This window comes from Argentina silus, assembly GCF_951799395.1.
Source record: "Argentina silus genome assembly, chromosome: 20".
Lineage (NCBI taxonomy): Eukaryota > Metazoa > Chordata > Actinopteri > Argentiniformes > Argentinidae > Argentina > Argentina silus.
The window spans coordinates 13,150,254-13,171,854 of record NC_139674.1 but is presented as its reverse complement, the minus strand read 5'-3'; the positions used below and the strand labels follow the sequence as shown (position 1 = coordinate 13,171,854).

Here is a 21,601-nt window from a genome sequence, read left to right as displayed (position 1 = left end):
GTCGGGTCCACACTGATCTGGCCTGGGCTGCCTGGACCGGTCTGGTGCCCAGAGGATAGGTGGAGGGGGTTGATTTGGGATCAGGTGTGAGATGTGACGACCTGTAGTCGGTCACGATGCAAAGAGAGAGAGTTAGCCGACGAATAGGAAAGCGCAAAATGAAAGAAAAAAAGAAGAAAAAAGAAATGTCATATCGCTACAGGATCAGGCATCAGAAATGAATTCCCGAATTTGGTAACTAACGAATGTCACTCAACGAATAAAAGCAGCATCGCAATCATCCCGTTGTGATCATTCCGTTGTAATCATCGTCGCGGGGACGAGGAGCAGGGGTGTGCAGAGTGGAGGTGGCAGCTGTGGCTCTTTTTGGGTCGGTGCCAGGCCCGGGCGTGGTGCAGCCAGCCGGTGACTCAGAGAGAGGCTCTGGATCCTGAGAGTCTTAATCACCCTGCAGTGACATGATCACAGGCAGTGGTGCACTGCACAGGAACCTTACACAGGGATGGCAGCACGCACGCACGCACGCACACTAAATAGGGCCAACGCACGTGCCACACAGGAGTGAACATGGGGCAGAGAGGAGGAGATGACTCAGTGTCACAGGGATTACTCCCATCATCCTGAGCCACAGGGACACAGTCACTTCCACTACTAAGACTGACTGACATCGCCTTACACGACTTACAGTGGTGGCAACAGTGTTTGCTGTATGGTCCCAAAGGCTTTACAGTCTAGACAAGTCTAAACAAACAGAGGACAATTGTGTGTGTACGTGTGTAGCTGTAGGCCCTTTCTCAGAGGGGGGCATATCTCTACAGACAGAAGGAGACAACGGTGGGAGGCCCACCCATCTGTTTCCACCAAAGGGCTGAAATCTCTAAAACACACACACACACACACACACACACAGACACACACACACAGACACACACACACAGACACACACACACACACACACACACACACATTTTCCTGACACCACAGAGTAAGGTTTCATGCATAGCAATACCCTGCACATACCCCTACACCCACATTTCTGCTCAATACTTCCTGACCAATATGGAAGAACAATGTTTCGTTGATGTTTTACTACACCCCTTCTGCCATTGTGACAGGAAACCAAGGTCTATGTCAAGTGTTACCGGCAACGGCAGAGCCAGCGTGACAGGATCACCTGACTGAGTCTATAGGTTAATGTCCTCCTACTGTGAGGCCCATATGCTGCGACAGCTGCATGACTCGCTCTCCCTGAGTCACTGCGGAGGGTAACATGATAGGCAGAGGCAGAGGAACTGACTCAACACCTGGTGCTGGAGACGTCATGGCACCTTTTGAGGGGAACTGAAGGGCGGGCGGCCGGGGGGAAGAGAGAGAGAGATAACGCAGTACCTCATGACCTGCACTAGCGCTCATTAAAACGCCGCATGCAGGCCCTGTTATAAACAGAAGAGTCACAGAGGCAGAGTCAGGCTGCCATGTCACCCTGCTACTGACTCGCAGTTCGAGGTAAGCAAGGCAAACCAAATGACATCTGGAGGGTGACTGGACACTCCACACAGTTCAAGGGCACACGCTGATGTGGCCCAGTAACCAGGAGGGCTACGATGGATGCTTTTTTTGCATCCGATAGGGATGTAGGGACTGGGGGGGGGGGGGGGGGAGGTGGTCGGAGGTGACACCCAGGTGTGTGAGCAAAGGCAATAGCTTGTAAACAATGATACAGCATATCAGGTTTGATTTAATTCCTGTCTTCAGTCAAGTGACTGTTCTAAAAAGGTAATCAGCAAGACACGACAGCGGTTTTACAACACTCTCCCATTAGGCTACTGCATGCGGTAGCTTTCGAGATAACCCTTTGATAACCTTTGGAAAGCAGAGGCCAGGAGAGAGCTCTCACCGTCGCTGTTACAAGTAGTCTAAAGAAGAGTGCACTGGCCTGGGCGAGTAGAAAAAAAAAACACAAAATGGACCCATTAAGTCACTGACTGTCCAAACCCTTCAGCTATAACAATAGACCCTTTGGAGGAATACTGCCTCAGAGAAAGAGCCACTGAGGTAATCTGACATTCAATGGAGCCCCCCCATGTACTACAGTGATGTCATTCTCTGAGAACAGAGCCGTATTGATTTCAATAGGAGAACAATACAACACTCCTCCTCACAAACAAACAAACAAACAAACAAACAAGGCCGAACCAACATCAAAAAATGGTTCAAGAACAACACATACTTCACATACATAGGCCAACAGTTACTCTATACAGAACACACATTTTACGAGCGAGTCTAAATGGAACCACGTAAGTGAGTTATATTAATAATGCATCCATATCAAATGCTGTTCCCTACAAATGACCTTTTTGCAAGGATGTTCAGGGCCTGGTTTCCATGGCAGATGCCCGTTTGCTGCTTTCACTTCGCAATCCCATTGATCTTTATTCATGGTCAGCTCAGAAAGCTTGGGACACAACCTTATCGGATTTAATCAGAAATGCCCTTCATATGATAATTCCCCTTTTGGCAAATGAGCACACCTGGTCAATAATGGGAATCAATTATAATAAGAAAGGACTACTTTTAGGGGGGGGGGGATAAAGCTAGGTAGGTTACCTATACACTAACGCTGGCTCTTTGAGATCTAGAACACAGGGACCATTTCAATGTCTCTCTCATCCTGCCCGCTCAGACAATAGGCCACCTGTACTTGGGAAGCTTACAGAGGCACATGGGCAAGTTGGGGGGGTCTCCATCACAGACAAGTGTCGATGCAAAGTGGTGAGTTAACATTCTCGTCGATCGATGTCATAACGTGTACACCAACAGCTCAAAGCCCCTCTGTTAGATTCAGGGATTCGCGAATTTAGTTCATGAAATCAAGTAGCCTATTATGCCATGTTGGACAGCGGCTGTAGGCTATGCACAAGGTTGTCCATGTGTTCACACAATGATGTGCTCTATATTATTTATCAAGGAAGTCGAGCCTGACTGCATGAAATTGACAGTGGGCATTTGTTTCACAAATTAGACTCGTGTTCTAATGGTTTACGTAAAGACAAAAAAGCCTTGGTTGCATGTCTTACCTCGCCGAAAGCCTATTGTGTGTGGTGTCTTTCTTTGCCATATAGTGAGACTTGATCTCATGAATTCATGAGAAACGGATTACCTTGAAGTCCTGAATAAGGGCTAGATGGGACTGTAGAAAGCATACGAGTTATGATTGTTATTATTGACAGTGCTATGGCACAGGCCGCCTTACAAAGTGGAGGACACTTACCGATTCCACTCATTTCTTGTCTTACATTGAGGCGGTTCCTCTCGTCGGCGATCGCCTTCAGCATTTGCTGGAGAGACTGGTCCAGTTCGCCGTTCTCCTCCTCCGCTGGCCCGACAGTCTTACACAAACTCGGAGAGGATGCCATCCCCAAACTGGGCTCATGACAGTCCTGCGACGGCGAATTCACCCGAGTGGGAGAAAAGACAACGGCGATCGGAGGAGGAGGAGGAGAAGGAGAGGACCGAGGACCCCCCTCCACACCCCCTTAAAGCGAAGGGATAATCCTCGGGATTTCTTCCAAAACAAAATCAAACCACCAGCACTGTCCTCCTCTTGTCACTCTGTAGAAGAACAGTGGAATACTAAAGCCGCTGTGTGTGTGTGAGACAAACGGGAGACTTCCGTCTGCTGTAGAGGATCAGCTGGGATTGCGACGGGAACACCCCTCACACTTCCTGTAAGGCAGAACAACAGACCCCGTTTAAAGGGACAGCGCTCCTATTTCAGCTCCTCCGTCCGTCGCTCATCTCAAACGTACACCATACAGTGTTGCTCCGTTGAGCGAATGGGGATGTAGAAAATAACAAGTCACAAATTAAATGGAACTTAAATGAACATTCGCTCCTGATACGTGTTGCAATTCGTCTCTCGGCAAAGGGGAGTGGGGGGGGGGGGTTGTCCTACATCAACGCGCAGTCCCTCGAATTGTAATACATTCAACCCTGTTGTTAATCTCTCTCTGCCCATGGGGTAAAATTTGGTTATGCAATAAAATGATTTATTTATGTGTTATGTTTTGTTTTCTCTCTCCATACAGCCAGCTGTCAATTGAAACATCATGTGTACCAGGGCTCATTATTTAATAATTGGCCACTGATGTCAGTAGTCTCTGTACTGTCCCATTTAGTTTGACATGTATCGTCTCTTCTCCATGCATACCTACCATCAATTAACCGCTTTTATTATGATCTAACAGCCTACGGTATCATAAGGAAATTCACTCAAATATCGGGATAAGATCACAACGACCGCTGATGATCAGACCGCTGCCACTTTCCCGCTTGTCACATATCGGTGGGTTAAGCCAATGGATGTGCCCCCAACACCCATGGAAAAATGAGCCAATCATGTAAAGTCCTCTGATGTCACTGTTCCAAAGGAAAAGGATGATGTCATTTACAGGCCGTAATAAAATAGGCTACAACTGACACCAGCAGCGTCTTCTCTCACAGTGGGAATCCATATTAGAGAATCAGAGACGAACTACACCCCCAATGACGCGAGAGAGCACAGTTACTAGTCTAGAATATGTCCTACTAGTCTCGTATATACAAATAATACACACATAAAAGGACATTAAGGCTATGTACTGGTATGCAAATGCTTGAACACCTTTTTCTGAAAACAAGACGTCACTGATGTTCCCTAACTAGTACAATCATGTGACCACTAGGCAAAACCTCTATGAAAGTATAAAATGAGGTAGAGATTGGAGGACAGGCGCATTGTAGTGCACGGGAATTCCATTCTATTCCATGCATTACAATGAGCCCGTCCTCCGATTTCTACCTCCACCAGCCCAAACACATGTAAAACCCACAGTAAGAAATCAAGGGTGTAGCCATCCTTGTGATCATTATTTACCTTGACATTTGCACTGGAGCAGAAATGCATTGCAGACCATTGATATATACCGTTCCTGACAGTCTAATCAGGTTGAACTGCACTTCTCCCCATCATCCCTGACAGGTATTTTTACTCAGTCAATGAGTGAGTAAGTTTGAGCTAAATATTAAAACACAGCCGAATCAATCAATAGCCATTTTTCATTTTATTAAAAGCTTTTGTCTGAGAAAATAAGTACTCCACAAAATGTGTCCTCCTCACAAGCGGTAAGCCATAAATTGTCACACCAATCCTCTTCACTTGCAACAACACAAGTGAGACAATAACTGAGGGCAATGAGGGATAACAAGCAGGTGTCAAAACAGTATTTGTTTTCATTCACTTACTTTAGGTACATAGGATTTCTGATTTATTTTGACCCAGGTTTGGTTATTAAAGGCACGCGAGTTTATTCCGAATCCGTTCTTTTTTTTTTTTTGCACACCAACAAATCCAAGTGTGAATGTTACACTTCAAAAACAATCCGGTACATTTCAGGGGGATAATAAGCTGGTTGGTGGATAAACAAGATGGTTGGTGGTGGTGGTGTGGTAGTCAGTAGTAAAGCTAAAACAGAGCGTAAGCATCGACTCGACAGTTAGGGAAGGAATGTCTTTCACAGCCTTGTTTTATTCCATTTCAATGATCATCTGTGTGGTGAACACATAAGGTACACACCACACCACTCTTAGGACTCAGATGAAACCTCGCCGGATGTCCGATGGTCGGTTTCCCGCCGGTCTCATTCCCCGTCGTCCGACATGGCCGCCTAGGGGGTTTCCTAGGGGGTCGTGACCTGGGAGCGGGCCGATGGGATCGTAGCGTGGCCTCAGGATGGGATGGATGAGCCCAGGTCTCTGGTCGTACTCTCCACCGATGATGCCGGGGGGGTAGAGAGGGACGGGAACAGGCCTCATACATGTAGGGTCAGGGAGGATGAAGGGATTGAGATGGGGCATGCGGCGGTGAATGGACGCCTCTGTTCGCAGCTTGTACTTCCTCTTGTAAAGCTATGGGTGGGTGGGGGTGGGGGTGGGGGGGATAAAAGACAATCACATCCCTTGCATCTCTGTCCAACAGTAGAAGCTCTTATGATGGGCAACTTAGGGGGGGGTGGGGGGGTGGGGGGAACACAAGCATTGAATTAGGCTAGGCTAAATAACAGTACTCACATCCTTTACAGTGCCGTAAGATTAGATGTGTACAATGCTTCTTAAAAGGGGCTTTAATAGCAAACAGCTACAATACATGAATACAATGTATTACTCACATCTTTCCAGTTGGTGTCTCTGGGTGTGCTGGAAATCTGACCGTCTGAAAGATGCAACAGTAAAAATCAAATGGCCTTCATCGCTAAACCATGACTCATGCTGCCTCTACTCTACAATAACAAATATATTGTATTGGGGACATGGCTCTAAGACAAGGCTCTGACATTTAGAATATGTCTATTTGCTTCCCCGGAGGACTAAAACGGCAACCTTTAAAAGACGTAGATACTGTGTTTTAAAAAATATATATAATAATAATAATAATAATTTAAGAAAAGTTCAACTGTGTCTGTGATTTGGATGGTTCCTAACATGACTATGGAACTATGGAACTCTCTGGTGGTCGACGGTTGTGGACGCTCGGCGCCTCCTACCTCTGAAGTCTCGGCGGTACAGGTGTCTCCACAGGGTGGAGTCTGCGGTGGCGCTGTGGAGGTCTCTGCTGACAGAGGACAGGGCCACCACCGAGTGCACATCCAGCAGCCTCAGGACCCTCAGGAGGAGCTCAGGAGGTAGGACAACCAGGCCAAACACCGGCGGCAGCGCCATGGCTGTTCGCCGCCACCAGGGGGAGACAGTGAGTCAGCTCCCTCATAAAATATCATCCCAAATGTAAACAGATGCATGGTGCAACGCGTACCAACCAACACACACACACCTACGTCTCCAACAGAACATGCACACACCATTAAAAGATCAGCATACACGCAAAAGGCATTTAGCTAACTGTACCTTCTCTGGCTGCCGCAATCAAAGGATAGACCAATTGGTCTTTGAAAATCCGTGACAGCTTCTTCAGGTCTTTGTAGACGGCGGCTGCGCTTTCTCCTGCCGCCGTGGAAACAGAGCAAAAACACACACGACCAAATTGAGAAAGGGCCATACGCTCTAACCAATCATCCGTCTACCTGGGACCACTACTAGGACCTAGAGTCTAGACACTAACCTGCCCAGTCCTGAGTCACATAGGAGGAGGGCTTCAGGGACAGCTTCAGCACGGTGCTCACATTCTCATCCATCTTCAGGGAGGCTGGAGTGGGAGGCGTGACAGTTATTCACATTGAGAAAAAAATAAAATAAAAAAAACATTTCAATGATTATCTGTCACTGGAAAGAAACTTGTGACTCACCGTTCATGACAAGCATGGGTCCCATGGTAACGGCCAAGACCATGACGAGGCTGTTCTCACAGAGAGGATGGACGTACTGCAGCTTGTACATGCCCCCTGCTGCCTGCCACCCGCTGGGCATCTCACCAGGCCCCACCTCTGAACCCTACACAGCCCCCCCACACACACACACGCACGCACACACACACACACACACAGCCACAGCCACACACATACAGCCCCACACACACACACACCTCAACGTTTTCTGGTGACATATATTCTCCAAGGTGATGCAATGCAACTTAAAGCTTTGCAGCAATTCTAACCCAATAGTCACTGCTTTACCACCAGTAGAAGGGACCCACACCAGTCTCCTCTGGATCCTTACCTGAGGGAGGAACCCAGTCTCCAACATGAGGAGGTGCACTGCCACCATGAGGGAGTCACAGGGGCTCCTGCTATGGGCCCCGTGGTGCAGCACCTCCAGAGAGAGGGGCACCTTCCCCTCCTCCACCTCGTCACACATCATAGGCTCCCAGATGAAGGGAACCGCCTCCGCTTCCTGTTCCTCCTCTGCGCCCTCTTCCTGTTTAGGCCCCGCCTCCACCCGAGCCGCCCGGCTGCTGCTCGCGCTAGGCTGGGTGTTACAGGGTAAATACAACACCAAAAATCACTAGGGTCACCATTTATCTTAAAGGCGATAGAAGGAACAATTCAAGTCCGATGACTATTCTGTCAGGGTAAGTATTGCGACATTCATAAATGCCAAACCAACAAGTGTGATAATTAGCCAATCAATAGAGGAGACGGCCCACTTCAGAACTTTGCCGGGTGTAGCCGTGTCATTACGGTGCACAACTTAACCCGACTGTAAAAAGCCCTCTCCGTACGGGACCCAGTGTAGGCAGAGAGCAATGACTCAGCACTTTCTCCCTAAAAACACCCACATCCCCCTGTCCTGAAGTCAAGGGCATCTGCAGTCATCCAGCCGACTGGGCTCGAAGACGTGACGGGTGTTTTCAATTGCAGCCCGAGAGCTCTGTGTACGGAGCCACAGGGCGTCAACAACTCACTGCATCAAAGACAAAAGAGAAACGGCCTCTGCCTGCCTATCAGTGGGTTTCACTGCGTCAGAGACAGAATCAGAAGGGAGGGAGGGCACAGCAAGTCCTATTCATCAAACTGCCACAGAGTTTTTTTTATATATATATATAGTGTTTGCCGAGCTCCCAAATATAATAACATTCCTTAATGTCGTCCTCCACTCCAACCTGTCGGTCGAGAACGGTTAGTCCATGCATTCGCCGCTTGTCACGTTCCAGTCAATATGATAGAAATCAATACTGGGCTGGAACAAAAACCTGCACAACCTCCAGGACCAGGATTGAAGAACACCTGATGAATATCCAGATATAGGCTAGACCAGAGTTGTCTGGTAGCAAATGTCTATGGTGGTTATACTGTCTGTAATTCAGATGGGGGAAAAGCCAGATGATGTTTGTGGTTGAAGTGCTACTCACCTCCTTGGAGTGCATAGCCTGGCTCTGCTGCATTGCACTGCGTTGAGCTGCAGTGCTGCTGCTGCTGCCAGCCTGGGGGGCAGGTGAAGGTGAAGCTGAGGGCACAGCCGCAGCCTCAGCTGCAGCCTCGGCCGCAGCCGCAGCCGCAGTCACAGACTGAGGCAGGATCACACAGATTAAGTCCCCGGAGACGATGCCACAGGAGGAGAGAGTCTGCCCAGCGTCAGATAGAGGCTCTGCGCCATTCAGGGACAGTGTGAACTCTGTGTCCGGGCTGTAGGTGACAAAGTGTCTGGTTCAAGTCACAGAAATAGGCAACATCCATTTACATTTCATTTACATTTATGGCATTTAGCAGACGCCTTTGTCCAAAGCGACTTACAACAAATACATTTGTTTAAGTAAGTGAATCATCTATCCAACAGTCATCATAAGACAAAGTAATCAATGCTCATGCCAGGGGCCTTTGGCAGTCGTAATGCCAAAAGCCTTTTTTTTTTTTTTTTAATTAACAGGAGAGAACTTGTACAGGGGGGATAGTGGGGGTGAAGAGGTCTCTAGGGTTGGGGTTAGGGTTAGTACAGGGGGGGTAGTGGGGGTGAAGAGGTCTTTAGGAGGGACTGTTAAGATGTTAAGACATCCATGGTCAGTAATTGGGTAATCTTCGAAGCCTATTGCACCATTATTGATCAGTGTATTGTGATGTCGTCTCTGAACATATATTTAGCTAGAGACCAGGGGAGGCTGGTGGAGGTAGGAATCGGTGGATGGGCTCATTGTCATGCATAGAAACGGAATGAGGAATGGTATCAAACACACCTGTTTGATACCGTTCCTAATTCATTACAATACGATTGCAGGTGTCAAACCTGAGGCTGTAAGATGGAAAAAGGATCTCCTTCACATGGAGGTTTAGCTCAGTCAGAGTGGGCTCTCCATCCAGTACCACACGAATGGTCCGCTTGTTGATTTTCACACGCAGCTTCATGCTTGGGAGGAAGAACAGATCAGCAATGTTTAAATTCATTTATAAATATTATCCAGACCTAGGAAGGATCATTTGCGTCTCTGGTTCCTAAATCCAGAACACCTAAACAGGTTATCAAATGAGCCAAGCCCAATTATATGAGTCGGAGGGTGGGTCGGGTACCAGATGCTAGCCTCACATAACAAGCATAGGCCTATTGTGTATTTAGGGCTGGACGCATGGTATGAGCCAACAGCAACGCCTAACAGATACTAACCAGACACATAATCTTGGGTACAGTGGCATATGTCATCAATAACATGCATCTGGTGTCACTGCCAGAATAAAGGACTTCCTTGATGGAGAAAAGTGGCTAAAGCATGTGTCTAGCTATGACTATTTACTGACTACGATTTATATTCGTGCGTCAGTTTTAACAGAAGCTGGGTAAAGACATTGAGCAAAAGCCAAATCACCGATTCACTGCAGAAGCTAAGAGTTTCACTTTCCTTTCCTTGCCAACCAAGGAGGGTAACTTTAGCTAGCTAACTAGAGAGTACAAGACAAGAGAGATAGCTTAGCACTTACTTTGAGTTGTCTCAAGATTGCTTTCCGTCGTCATTTCACACAATGCATAACATGTTAACTAATACGGGCTGATTAGAAATTGAAAACAAGTTCTTGCAACGAGAAATGAGTAGTAAATGATAGGAGAGGCTTTGACAGGAGACTACAATATTTCTTCAACGTTGTTGTCAAAAGTCGGACTTCAACTACGGAAAGCGATGAGTTCTGATCTGTCACGTCGTGCTACGGAAACTAAGAGGGACCTTATCACGTTTTGCTCAAATGTCACATTCGGACAACTTGACACTTTGGGCGCACACGAATGTGGTAGAATTTTTAAAAAAAGAATAATTTCCCTATCAATTTTACAGGCAAAATGAAAACGATTAATAAAAAAAAACATTTCCACTGCGTCATGAGAAACACCTCGCGTTTTTTTGTGTTTCATCCTTCTAGGATTCCGTAGGTCTGTTGCAGAAAAGCTCCTGACACATATAGAGCTGTTCCGTGAGCTAGAATAACAAACGACTTCCAACATTAACACGTCCGGTTTCGTTTTCTCGACTTCAAAATAAAAGCCATGAATGTGACGGCATCATAATATTTTCCTCGTATGTTTGCTGAAATGACAAATTACCGAACAGAAAGTATATACAATTTCGAAAAAAATAATGTTGATCATTACAATTTCCATATTGATGATATTACATGTGATTTTACATACCACTAAGGTGAGCAGCACTTAACCTATTATATGTGTATAAATTGGACTGTACAGAGATACATTTCGATTATATAAACTCATATCTAGTAGGCTTACCAATATACTCGGCAACAATTCTAAATGTGGACCATGTGTGTTTGAATATAAAGCGGTGTCTTGCCAAATGTTGCTAGCATTTTACTGTGGCCAACCAGCTCACAGTGGCCTGGACAGCATAGACCACATATGTACAGAAATATTTTCGATTATATCACTCATCTCTAGTACCAATCTACTCGGCAATACTTCTAGAAGTGCAGTCCAGATTGGGCACTGTGGTAAGACACAGCTATTGCCGATTAGATTGGTAGCAGAGACGAGCTGATATAATGGAACAATATATTTCTGTACAGTCCATTATTCTGGGGCAATACTATTTCATCATCGAAAATTAGAACAATTACAAACGCTTCCGGGGCAATACTATATCAAATATTGATTAGGGGTTCAAGCCAGAGGGCCTGAAACCCTATTGTAATTAACGGGGTTTGTGTGGTGATGCACGTTGCCCGGGAATACCAAAGCTCATGTTGTTTTTAATTGATTTCTCTTTCCTCTTACCACAGTAGCTCAAACAGCTGAATGGAGCCTCATCACTCACACAGCTCCAGATTATCTACCATCTGTGTGTAAACACAGTACGTCACACCCCAACCTTATTTCCACAAGACATGATCTCCAACTCCCAATAGATCTTGTTCTTTCAACTCAGTTTGTTTCTGCTCTATGGCTGCCTCCCTTTCTTTTCCCTCTCTCCAGTCCACTGCTCTGTGTTTTTTCCCCCCTGTAATTTTGCTCATTTGCTTTAGTTCCACTGCCTTGGTTTCCTTCTTGGCTTAATTGTTTTCTGTCCAGTCTCCAATTAAACCACATGCCAACACATTTTTTTAGGTGTGCATATTTTATTTGTGTCTTTCTCTGTGTATGTGTGTGAACACCAGTCAGCTTGTTTGCTCTGTGTGACTCATTGAAATCTGGCTAAGTATAAGGGTAGCCAATAAAACAGATTGTGGCTCTCCTGCAGAGGACTTAGGTTGAGGGTGTAGCAGTATGGTTAGTAATAAGAGGAACCATTTAATACATCACCACAGGCTAATAAAAATCATGCTGCCTCAAAAGTTAGAAATATATGTTTTAATTTCTTGAACAAACATTGATTTACACTGTACATATTGACTAGATTTACAAAAAATTAGTTCAATTGCAAAGCAAGGCACGGCAGGAATTTGCTTCTTATTGGTCTTCGTGAGGATGACGGAAAGTTGTCTCAGCCAATGAAAAGGCCTCCTGGAGTGACAGGGCAGGATAATATATGTGACAATATGATTTATATATTTACATAAAAAGGTGGTTTGTTTTCTTTCAAGGCATGTCCCTTCAAACAGTCTCCTGCGTTCCAGGTGTGTTCGTTACCTGTGACTTCAATACTGGCCCCGGTGATGTAGCGAGAGTCATCTGAGGCCAGGAAGGCACAGACATCAGCTACCTCTGCAGGGAGAGAGACAGGGAGAATAGGTCTTATCAATGTTCTATAAAGGGTTCAGCATACTGAGTTTGTGTTGTGCTCCAAGTAGAACAGAGGTGTATCTATACTATACAGGGGAGGCTGGTGGACGTACAAATCCGAGGACGGGCTCATTGTAACGCATGGAACGGAGTGAGGAACGGTGCATTACAATGAGCCCGTCCTCCGATTTCTACCTCCACCAGCCTCCCCTGACCGATATCAGCTCACCTGCAGGCTCGCCCATCCTTCCAAGTGGCACCATAGAAGTAATCTACACACACGGCATGTTTTAGGACACTCTCCTTTAACATAGACGTATGACACATTCCTACTCATATGAACAACCCAAGGGGATATTTGGATCTGACACGAAATGAGAACTCAGTCCTACCTTACTGATCACTCTCTCTGGCACTTTATCAGTCATGGGTGTGGTTATGAACCCTGGTAGGACACAGTTACACCGAATCCCAAATCTAGAGAGAGAGACACACACAGAGACACAGACAGAGAGGAGGGGGGAGGGGAGAGACATTGTTTGTTGAACACGCTTACAGACTACCTGGTACAGTACGTCTAATGGACTGACCTAGCAGAGTGCTGATGCACTGTAGAATCAACGCATGTCTGTATACTCAGATGTGGGCGGGCTGTCGATGCTCAAAACTAAATTACTGACCGGTCGAACTACAAGCATAACAGGCGTTGTGTGGGAGAGACACCATCGGCTGTGAAAAGAGGCTAACATAGAGGAAAGTCTCAACCTGCTGAGCTCCTTGGCAGCAGTTCTGGTCAGGCCTTCAACTCCTGCTTTGGAGGCTGAGTAGTTGGCTTGTCCAATGTTGCCCACCTGTTCAGACCATCAAACACAAAGAAGACTCCAAAAAACTGCTAATGGCCGCTTTTAACTCCTTCTCCGAGCAAGCAATTGCATGCTAGCACAAAAGGATGTTGAAGCCGAGAGATTCAGCAAACGATTATATCCTGTAAATAAATTGCCATTCTCCTGTTGACGTTGGCCTGCCTAGTCTACTTTGTGGGCGTTACAGGACTCACTGTTCGACCCTCTCAGCTTCAAATGCATTTGGCGCTAGCACAAACTGTCTCAGAGAAACGGAACAATAATGGCATATGGTAAAGCTATTGAGAGCTAATGACCCTAAACCTAGAGTGCCAACAGTGAAGATGTCTGACTCACCTTGCCCACAATGCTGCCCATAGTAATGATGGAGCCCTTGGGAGCGCCACAGGCAACCAGTGCCTTGGAGACAGCCTGAGTGAGGAGGAATGTACCCTGGCGGAGACAAGATGGGAGGAATAGAGATGGAGGGAATGTAGAAAGAGAGAGGAGGAAGAAACAGGGAAGTAACAGTTGTCAAGCACTATTATCAATTACTGTTATGTCCAAACCTCTTTAGGCAATTTATGAGACTATTCATAGAAAGCAACTCACTAAATATGTCAAATACATTTTTACAAAATATGATTTCAAAAAACATGTATAAATGTCCTTCTCCTCTATCATCTGTGTATTTCAGAGGTTCAACTCAGATGAGTCACTGGCCCTTAATGAAAGACTACAAATGTGCTTTGTTGAAGTTGGTTTTGGGTGCATGGTGCCTTTTTCCTGGTCAAGTGAAGAATATATTTCAGAAGGTATGAAGATACCTTGAGGTTGACCTGGATGACCTTGTCAAAGTCCTCTTCCTCCATTTTCAGCAGGAACTCATCCTGGGTGATGCCTGCAGCGTTCACACACACTGAGGGAGGCTGGAAGTACCGACGCTGGAGGAGGGAAAGGGAGGACGGCACTTTATGTCACAGCACATTGTTTATGAGTGAATCTATGATGCTGTTCATTCACTCTCAAGCAGCATTTTGATTGAGGGGAACCAATGACAAAACTGATTTGTTTCAAGAAGTAGCCTTGATTTAGGATGACTATCACAGATGCACACTGAACATATGAATTGAACATATGTATATGTGTGTGTGTGTGTGTGTGTGTGTGTGTGTGTGTGTGTGTGTGTGCGCCAGTCAGACCTGTATGCTGGTGACCAGCTCCTCTACGCTCTCCCTTGATGACACGTCCACAACAGCTACCATGTGATCCTGCCCTTTGTGGTGACGGGAAAGGCTGCCCAGTGTCTGGTTGGCTGACTCCTGGCTGATATCAGCGACCACCACGGTGGCTCCCTCAGAGGCGAAGCTTTGGCACACGGCCCTGCCAATCCCACTGCCTCCCCCTGGAGAGAACGACAACAAGCAAGACTTCTCTGTGACAAGTCAAGAAATGGCTGGGTGGGCACACTCAAGACTGATCATTGATTCTGATTCTGATGTGTATATATGTGTGTGTGTGTGTGTGTATTTGTGTGTGTGTGCGCCATAAATGTAACGTAAATGATTGTAGTTGATTCGTAAGACAGGCCAAGCGCACACACACACAAACACATTCTTGCGATATTGCTTTGTAAATTCCCCTAATGCTAAAATGAAATTGTCCTACAACATAACCTGATATGGTGTTTGGATAATGTCCTCAAAAACAAGTATGTCGAGATAATGTCCTATGTCTTGGATTAGGATTAGATGGTCATTTGTGGTAGTAGTTTAGCTACATCAAAAGTTGTTGCTAAATAGAATGGATGTTGCAGCAGTCAACAGAGCCACACACTTTAGACGGACAATGATATGCGTATTTTACCACAACATCTAACCTAATAATAGCCTCGACAAATGTGCAGTTGTATTTACCAACTGTACTATTAGGTCAATGCTTGAATAAACATGCATAACGAGAAACTGACCCGTGACAACTGTCAACCTTGACATGAGCCGTGTGGCGGCCGCCATGATGATTCTTTTATTGATGTCCTTCTCTCTTCATCCACGAGATGGCGCCACAGAACGTTTTTTTTCTCCATTGAAAAATCTGATTGTTCTGAAAGTTGGTACACATGATCTCGGAATTTGTCTCTTTACAAGTTTGAGAAAAGCTAAGCGATCCATAAAAAAAAAAAATACCGGAGTAATTGCATGACACGCAAATCAAACTTTTAAAGTTTTAAATCCAGGTCACTTGAGATGACTCACATGTCAGTTGACCTGGGCATCAAGGACATCACTCTGAAGACCTGTACCGATTATGGGAGTGAATGATCCGTCAAACAAATTACCAATTTGATATAGGGCTAATAGAAAAGTTCATTGATCTAGTTGATCATGTAGATTAATGGGATTCGGGTCATATCACCAAGTCGCTAGAAGAGGGTTGATGATGATAATGATGATGAGTACATGGCTTGAACCCCGTTTCATTGCTGCTCGCAGGTATATTTTGATATACTTGATATACTTGTTAAGATAATTAGCATATTGTTTGTGGTTCCTTGTTCCCTATTGACAATGTTTAAATGCTAAATCGAGTCGAACTTGGGCGCTTTTATTTTGAAGAAATCCTAATTTACAGACGTTGACGTTCACCAGAAGTAGGTGGGCGGAGTTGTACTATTTCAGCTCACGGAACACAGATCAGGCACTGGTGAAATATCTGTGAAATATCAAACTCATGTTATAAGAGCAAAATGAGTCGAACTTACAATGACGAGTTACAGTATTTGGACAAGATTGACAAGAACTCATGGCGTATAAAGAAAGGGTTCGTCCCAAATATGCAGGTGAGACTTACGAGCTAAACTATGAATGAATTGAATCTCCAGCTTTAAAACAAGCTAGCAGGTTAGCTAACACATGTGCATAACATTATACGTGGACATCAGACTAGCTCGCCAACTGATACACGATCGCTTTTGCATTCTTCGTTTAAACTGTACGGTAGAGTGTCTGCACCGTTGTGCATCCACTTTTACTATGATAAAAGCTGACTTCTCTTGACAGCTGGCATTGATGGCACTGACGCACTGTATGACTTGGCAGCTAATATGAAACCATCCATGTTTCAACTTACTTTACAGGTGGAAGGAATATTCTATGTCAACGATCCCCTTGAGAAACTCATGTTTGAGGAGCTACGAAATGGTTGTCGAGGAGGAGGTAAACACGATGACAAGACAGGTATTATCGTTTGTTTTTCTTGACTGATTTGACTGATTGTCTATTTCAAAACAGGTTTTGGAGGATTCCTCCCTGCCATGAAACAAATAGGAAACGTTGCAGCTATGCCTGGAATAGTACATGTAAGTAGTTCATGCAGCATTGAATTCGCTGGTGAAGATTGTGCTACTTGTTAATGTAGAGATCGAAAGTCATCCGATTTCACTTCCAAATCCAATATCATCCTCAGAAATCCATTGGGCTTCCAGATGTCCACTCTGGGTATGGATTTGCCATTGGAAACATGGCTGCCTTCGACATGAGCGACCCCAATGCTGTAGTGTCCCCAGGTACATGGTTTGTTACACACACACACACACACACACACACACACACACACACACACACACACAGTGTCCCTCGTGCCATCCTGTGTGCCTCTGGTCTGTGCAGGTGGTGTGGGTTTTGACATCAACTGTGGAGTGCGTCTGCTGAGGACCAACCTGGACGAGGGGGACGTGCAGCCGGTGAAGGAGCAGCTGGCCCAGGCCCTGTTTGACCACATCCCAGTGGGGGTGGGCTCCAAGGGGGTCATCCCCATGAACGCCAAGTAAGCACCGTTCAACCAGGTGGAGGATTGAGAGCCAACTGTGAGGATGTGATAGCCCTGGCGGTCATTGCTTAGCCTTCATATCAGTGACACCCAGCCTACGTCTGAGGGAGCCTTGCTTGCGTCACTGTTAGATCAGCGATCGCTTCAAGTAGGGAGGGAAGGCTGTCGTTGTGTCCTGACAGATCGTAAACAGTGTCCCTATGTGGCGACACCAATGTTAGCTGTGTTTGTTGTGTTGACACACGGTGGTGTCTGGTGATGCAGGGACTTGGAGGAGGCCCTGGAGATGGGGGTGGACTGGTCCCTGAGGGAGGGCTACGCCTGGGCCGAGGACAAGGAGCACTGTGAGGAGTACGGCAGGATGCTGCAGGCCGACCCCAACAAGGTCTCCTCCAAGGCCAAGAAGAGGGGGCTGCCTCAGGTAACTCCTGCACCTCCACCTGTCACTGACACTCACACCTTATACACACGGGCCTATCCCGTGCACGTCTAAACGACACCATCACATACCGATGAACGGTCTACACCTTCCACACTGCATTCTCGTAACGCTGTGCCGTGCCGTCGTCTCGTCCAGCTGGGCACGTTAGGGGCAGGGAACCACTATGCTGAGATCCAGGTGGTGGATGAGATCTACGACGACTACGCCGCCAAGAAGATGGGCATCGACCACAAGGGCCAGGTGTGTGTGATGATCCACAGCGGCAGCAGAGGACTGGGGCACCAAGTGGCCACAGGTGAGCCCCACCTTTCCTCCGTTTCCGTTTCTCATAAAGCACACGGTATTGTTGAGCATTCTGCTATCCTGCTAACGTACATTTTCCATAAAGCACACAATGTTGACAGCCACGCAGAGATTGGTGCATGATGGTGCTCTTCCATCCTGGTTAAGGGGATATATAATATATATACCCAGGATATATATATATATATATATATATATATATACACACACACACACACACACACACACACACCTAGGATATCGTTTTTACTTTTATGTCTTGGGTCAATTATGTGGCTATTATTTCAAACTTCAGTATCAAGAGAGTGATAAACTGAGGCTTTTGCTAGAGGATGGGATGTTGTTCGTCTCAAAAGAGTCTTCTTGGATGTTTTCATAAACTCAAGTAACATATTTACCCTGGGTTGTCAGCATGAGGAGTTTTAACAGCAGAATTTCTGGATGCACACATTTGTAGACGCCCTTGTTGCCATGGAGAAGGCGATGAAGCGGGACAAGATTGTGGTGAACGACCGTCAGCTGGCCTGCGCTCACATCACGTCAGAGGAGGGCCAGGACTACCTGAAGGGCATGGCGGCCGCCGGGAACTACGCCTGGGTCAACCGCTCCTCCATGACCTTCCTCACCAGACAGGTACAGCAGACGGGATCTCTGAGAGACTAACCTGGAGGGGTAGAGGAGGTCGACAGGGGAGACTCTGGGATGTGGCGTCCATGGGAAAAGGGCGGGCGGGCGGCGCTACCAGAGATAATTTCAAAACGGAGACGATCAACTCCGGCACGGTACGTCGTGACAGTGCAGGCGCCTCCCGTTGTTCACGTCTTCACTCACTCCAGATATCTCTGGTAAAAGTTGCTGTGACTTCCTGGCATGACGTCATATCCCAGAGTCTACCTTTAACGAAACAACAATTTTAAAGGTATACAGTACGTGCATTTGCTAGAATACCAAGATGTACTGATTAGTACTCCTTTCACATGCCATCTCGGCCATCCTTTTGTGAAAAGGCTCAAAGGTCAAAGCAGACATTTCAGATGAAAATGAAAAATAACAATGTCTATGCATGCGAGTTCAAAAGTGTCTACAGTCTACAGCACATGGCTACCGACATACCCGGAAGTCTGAGGTTGTCACCGTCATGGGTGTCGGTGTAACATCTCCATGGCGCTGTCGTTCTCCCGTCCCTCAGGCCTTCTCCAAGGTGTTCACCACCACGCCCGACGACCTGGACATGCACGTGATCTACGACGTGTCCCACAACATCGCCAAGGTGGAGGAGCACATGGTGGACGGCAGGCAGAAGACCCTGCTGGTGCACCGCAAGGGCTCCACCCGAGCCTTCCCCCCGCACCACCCCCTCATCCCCGTAGACTACCAGGTACCTGCTACTGCAGTACTAATACCTCTGTAGAACAGTCTAGCATAGTCGCTAGGTGGCCAGGTGTTCTAGTGCTGTGGAATAGTCGCTAGGCAAGGATGTTCTAGTGCTGTGGAATAGTCTAGAATAGTCGCTAGGTAAGGATGTTCTAGTGCTGTGGAATAGTCTAGAATAGTCGCTAGGTAAGGACGTTCTAGTGCTGTGAAGACCATCTCAACATCGTGGGGTGCTGCAGAGCTTGGTTAAGTCATTGCAACATTTGAAAAACAATATTTACGTTATACTCAGTCTCTGTTTCTGTCATCAGCTTACAGGGCAGCCTGTGTTGATTGGGGGCACTATGGGTACCTGCAGCTATGTGTTGACAGGCACAGAACAGGGCATGACCGAGACCTTTGGTACCACCTGCCACGGCGCGGTAAGGATCACCCAAGGCCTCTACCTCTCTTCCCCCCCTCCTCCCCCCCCCCCCTCCTCCCTCTCTCCTTTCTGACGAATGAATCAGTTATTCACCGCATCACCTTTTTGTCCAGCCGATGTTGAACATGAACATGTTGCTTGTTAGAGTTCCCACTAGCCACTGTCAATCATTTTCAACAAAAAGGTTTTCAACATTACTTCTTACCTATTTACCCACCCACAAGAACTAAAGGGTTGTGTGTGTGTGTATGAATGCTTCCACTCACCATTGTGCTTTCAGGGTCGTGCTCTGTCACGGGCCAAAGCCCGCAGGAACTTTGACTTCCAGGACGTGTTGGACAAGTTGGCAGACAAGGGCATCGCCATCAGAGTGGCCTCACCCAAACTGGTCATGGAGGAGGTGGGCAGGAGAAACCAGATAGTACTACATACTAATAGGAACTGAATTGGCCTTTAGAGGTTTAAATGAAGATTCACCTCTGGAATAACCCTTTTAGAACCGTGGCAATCATGTATTACACTATCAGAATCAGTAATGAATGTTGGGAGGAATGGTGTTTTGGTAATGAAAGTAATGCTGAGTAATGGTGTTTGGTAATGAATAGGCAGTAATGGTGTTTGGTAATGAATGTTGGGAGTAATGGTGTTTTGGTAATGAAAGTAATGCTGAGTAATGGTGAGTAATGGTGTTTGGTAATGAATAGGCAGTAATGGTGTTTGGTAATGAATGTTGGGAGTAATGGTGTTTTGGTAATGAAAGTAATGCTGAGTAATGGTGAGTAATGGTGTTTGGTAATGAATAGGCAGTAATGGTGTTTGGTAATGAATGTTGGGAGTAATGGTGTTTTGGTAATGAAAGTAATGCTGAGTAATGGTGAGTAATGGTGTTTGGTAATGAATAGGCAGTAATGGTGTTTTCTGTGTTTCCAGGCACCTCAGTCGTACAAAAATGTGACGGATGTTGTCAACACTTGCCATAACGCTGGAATCAGCAAGAAGGCCATCAAACTACGACCCATTGCCGTTATCAAGGGCTAAGGCGGCCTGGCTCCATTAATGACACTACTAGCACTTGACCCAGGAAGTTCATGATCAAATCATGAAGGAAGTGAACCGACCTCACAAGGAACGACAGGGGGAACTGTCTGCCAGGGGAGCCTGCACAGACCGGCATCATGAGCAGCCTTTAGCTTATGACATGTATGACTGACATGAGTGAGGATTGGTACATCGATCCATCGAGTTAGATGGGAAAGATAAAAGTCCTTAATACTTTAATTTATCTGCCTAAGAGGATTGAGTGGCATAGTTTTTTGTTTGTTTTCCTCCTTCATGCCCATAGCTGTGGAAGGGACTTTTGGGGTTTAAGCTACAGCAGATAATAAAAGGAAAATCACCTATGATTCATTGCATCAAATGCTAAGTTGTTGCTTTTTTTTTGACATTTCTAAAATAATGTCCATGTACTGATATGTACCACTACCTCTAGGACTACAGTAGTTAGAACAAGATCTCATTAATTCTAGCTCACCAATTAGGCTTTACATTCATGAAGACTAAACTGTTTTTCCAATGGTTATCAGGTTACAGGGATGACATTCAAAAAGCTGGGGGGGGGGGAAGCCTACCCTTTTGAGATGAATCATTTTCAATGTAAGAGCGCACTCTGACAATGTCTGAAAAGCAAAAGAAGGGTTACGTTTTATTAATCCAAACACAAACATATCTCTAGAAATGTCCAAA

General features: G+C 46.2%; 4 protein-coding genes across 5 annotated transcripts in view; 1 reads left to right on the top strand and 3 right to left on the bottom strand.

Moving 5' to 3' along the window:
- Window positions 1-3,672, bottom strand: part of kiaa0930 — a 35,153-nt gene extending 31,481 nt beyond the window's left edge. The window contains exon 1 of one of the 2 annotated variants that reach the window (XM_083692445.1): window positions 3,275-3,672. In XM_083692445.1, coding sequence (XP_083548571.1) covers window positions 3,275-3,419 — 145 coding nt within the window. In that variant the 5' untranslated portion in view covers window positions 3,420-3,672. The remainder of the gene's footprint in view (window positions 1-3,274) is intronic. The other variant, XM_083692446.1, reaches the window with a different exon arrangement.
- A 1,418-nt stretch (window positions 3,673-5,090) lies between these two features.
- On the bottom strand, window positions 5,091-10,574 carry fbxo7 (F-box protein 7). The gene is made up of 10 exons (XM_083692347.1): window positions 10,398-10,574; window positions 9,712-9,831; window positions 8,843-9,116; window positions 7,711-7,959; window positions 7,341-7,485; window positions 7,157-7,240; window positions 6,943-7,038; window positions 6,585-6,761; window positions 6,210-6,253; window positions 5,091-5,949 (listed from the first exon to the last, which is right to left on the bottom strand). The coding sequence occupies exons 2-10, from the start codon at window positions 9,828-9,830 to the stop codon at window positions 5,635-5,637; spliced, it is 1,503 nt and encodes a 500-aa protein (XP_083548473.1). The 5' UTR covers window position 9,831; window positions 10,398-10,574; the 3' UTR covers window positions 5,091-5,634.
- Window positions 10,575-12,258: 1,684 nt separating this feature from the next.
- hsd17b8 (hydroxysteroid (17-beta) dehydrogenase 8) lies at window positions 12,259-15,502 on the bottom strand (the record flags this gene model as incomplete). Its single annotated transcript, XM_083692465.1, has 9 exons — window positions 12,259-12,426; window positions 12,553-12,627; window positions 12,875-12,917; window positions 13,038-13,122; window positions 13,411-13,496; window positions 13,845-13,940; window positions 14,315-14,431; window positions 14,690-14,892; window positions 15,457-15,502. 9 exons carry the CDS (start codon window positions 15,500-15,502, stop codon window positions 12,407-12,409), a joined length of 771 nt encoding a protein of 256 aa, XP_083548591.1. The 3' UTR covers window positions 12,259-12,406.
- Window positions 15,503-16,125: 623 nt separating this feature from the next.
- On the top strand, window positions 16,126-21,457 carry rtcb (RNA 2',3'-cyclic phosphate and 5'-OH ligase). The gene is made up of 12 exons (XM_083692408.1): window positions 16,126-16,326; window positions 16,624-16,702; window positions 16,778-16,845; window positions 16,953-17,052; window positions 17,156-17,312; window positions 17,580-17,736; window positions 17,893-18,052; window positions 18,518-18,693; window positions 19,250-19,438; window positions 19,746-19,856; window positions 20,139-20,258; window positions 20,789-21,457. The coding sequence occupies exons 1-12, from the start codon at window positions 16,234-16,236 to the stop codon at window positions 20,894-20,896; spliced, it is 1,518 nt and encodes a 505-aa protein (XP_083548534.1). The 5' UTR covers window positions 16,126-16,233; the 3' UTR covers window positions 20,897-21,457.
- The last annotated feature ends 144 nt before the right edge of the window (window positions 21,458-21,601 follow it).

Bases quoted from the DNA above. Each gene is read 5' to 3' on its own strand.
- fbxo7 (XM_083692347.1), bottom strand. From the start codon at position 9,830: ATGAAGCTGCGTGTGAAAATCAACAAGCGGACCATTCGTGTGGTACTG. The intron at 7,039-7,156 runs GTTAGTGTCTAG...CCACGGCGGCAG, and splicing joins TGTGACTCAGGACTGGGCAG to GAGAAAGCGCAGCCGCCGTC. The intron at 6,254-6,584 runs GTAGGAGGCGCC...TGCATCTTTCAG, and splicing joins GTACCGCCGAGACTTCAGAG to ACGGTCAGATTTCCAGCACA.
- rtcb (XM_083692408.1), top strand. From the start codon at position 16,234: ATGAGTCGAACTTACAATGACGAGTTACAGTATTTGGACAAGATTGAC. The intron at 17,313-17,579 runs GTAAGCACCGTT...CTGGTGATGCAG, and splicing joins GTCATCCCCATGAACGCCAA to GGACTTGGAGGAGGCCCTGG. The intron at 18,053-18,517 runs GTGAGCCCCACC...ACACATTTGTAG, and splicing joins GGGGCACCAAGTGGCCACAG to ACGCCCTTGTTGCCATGGAG.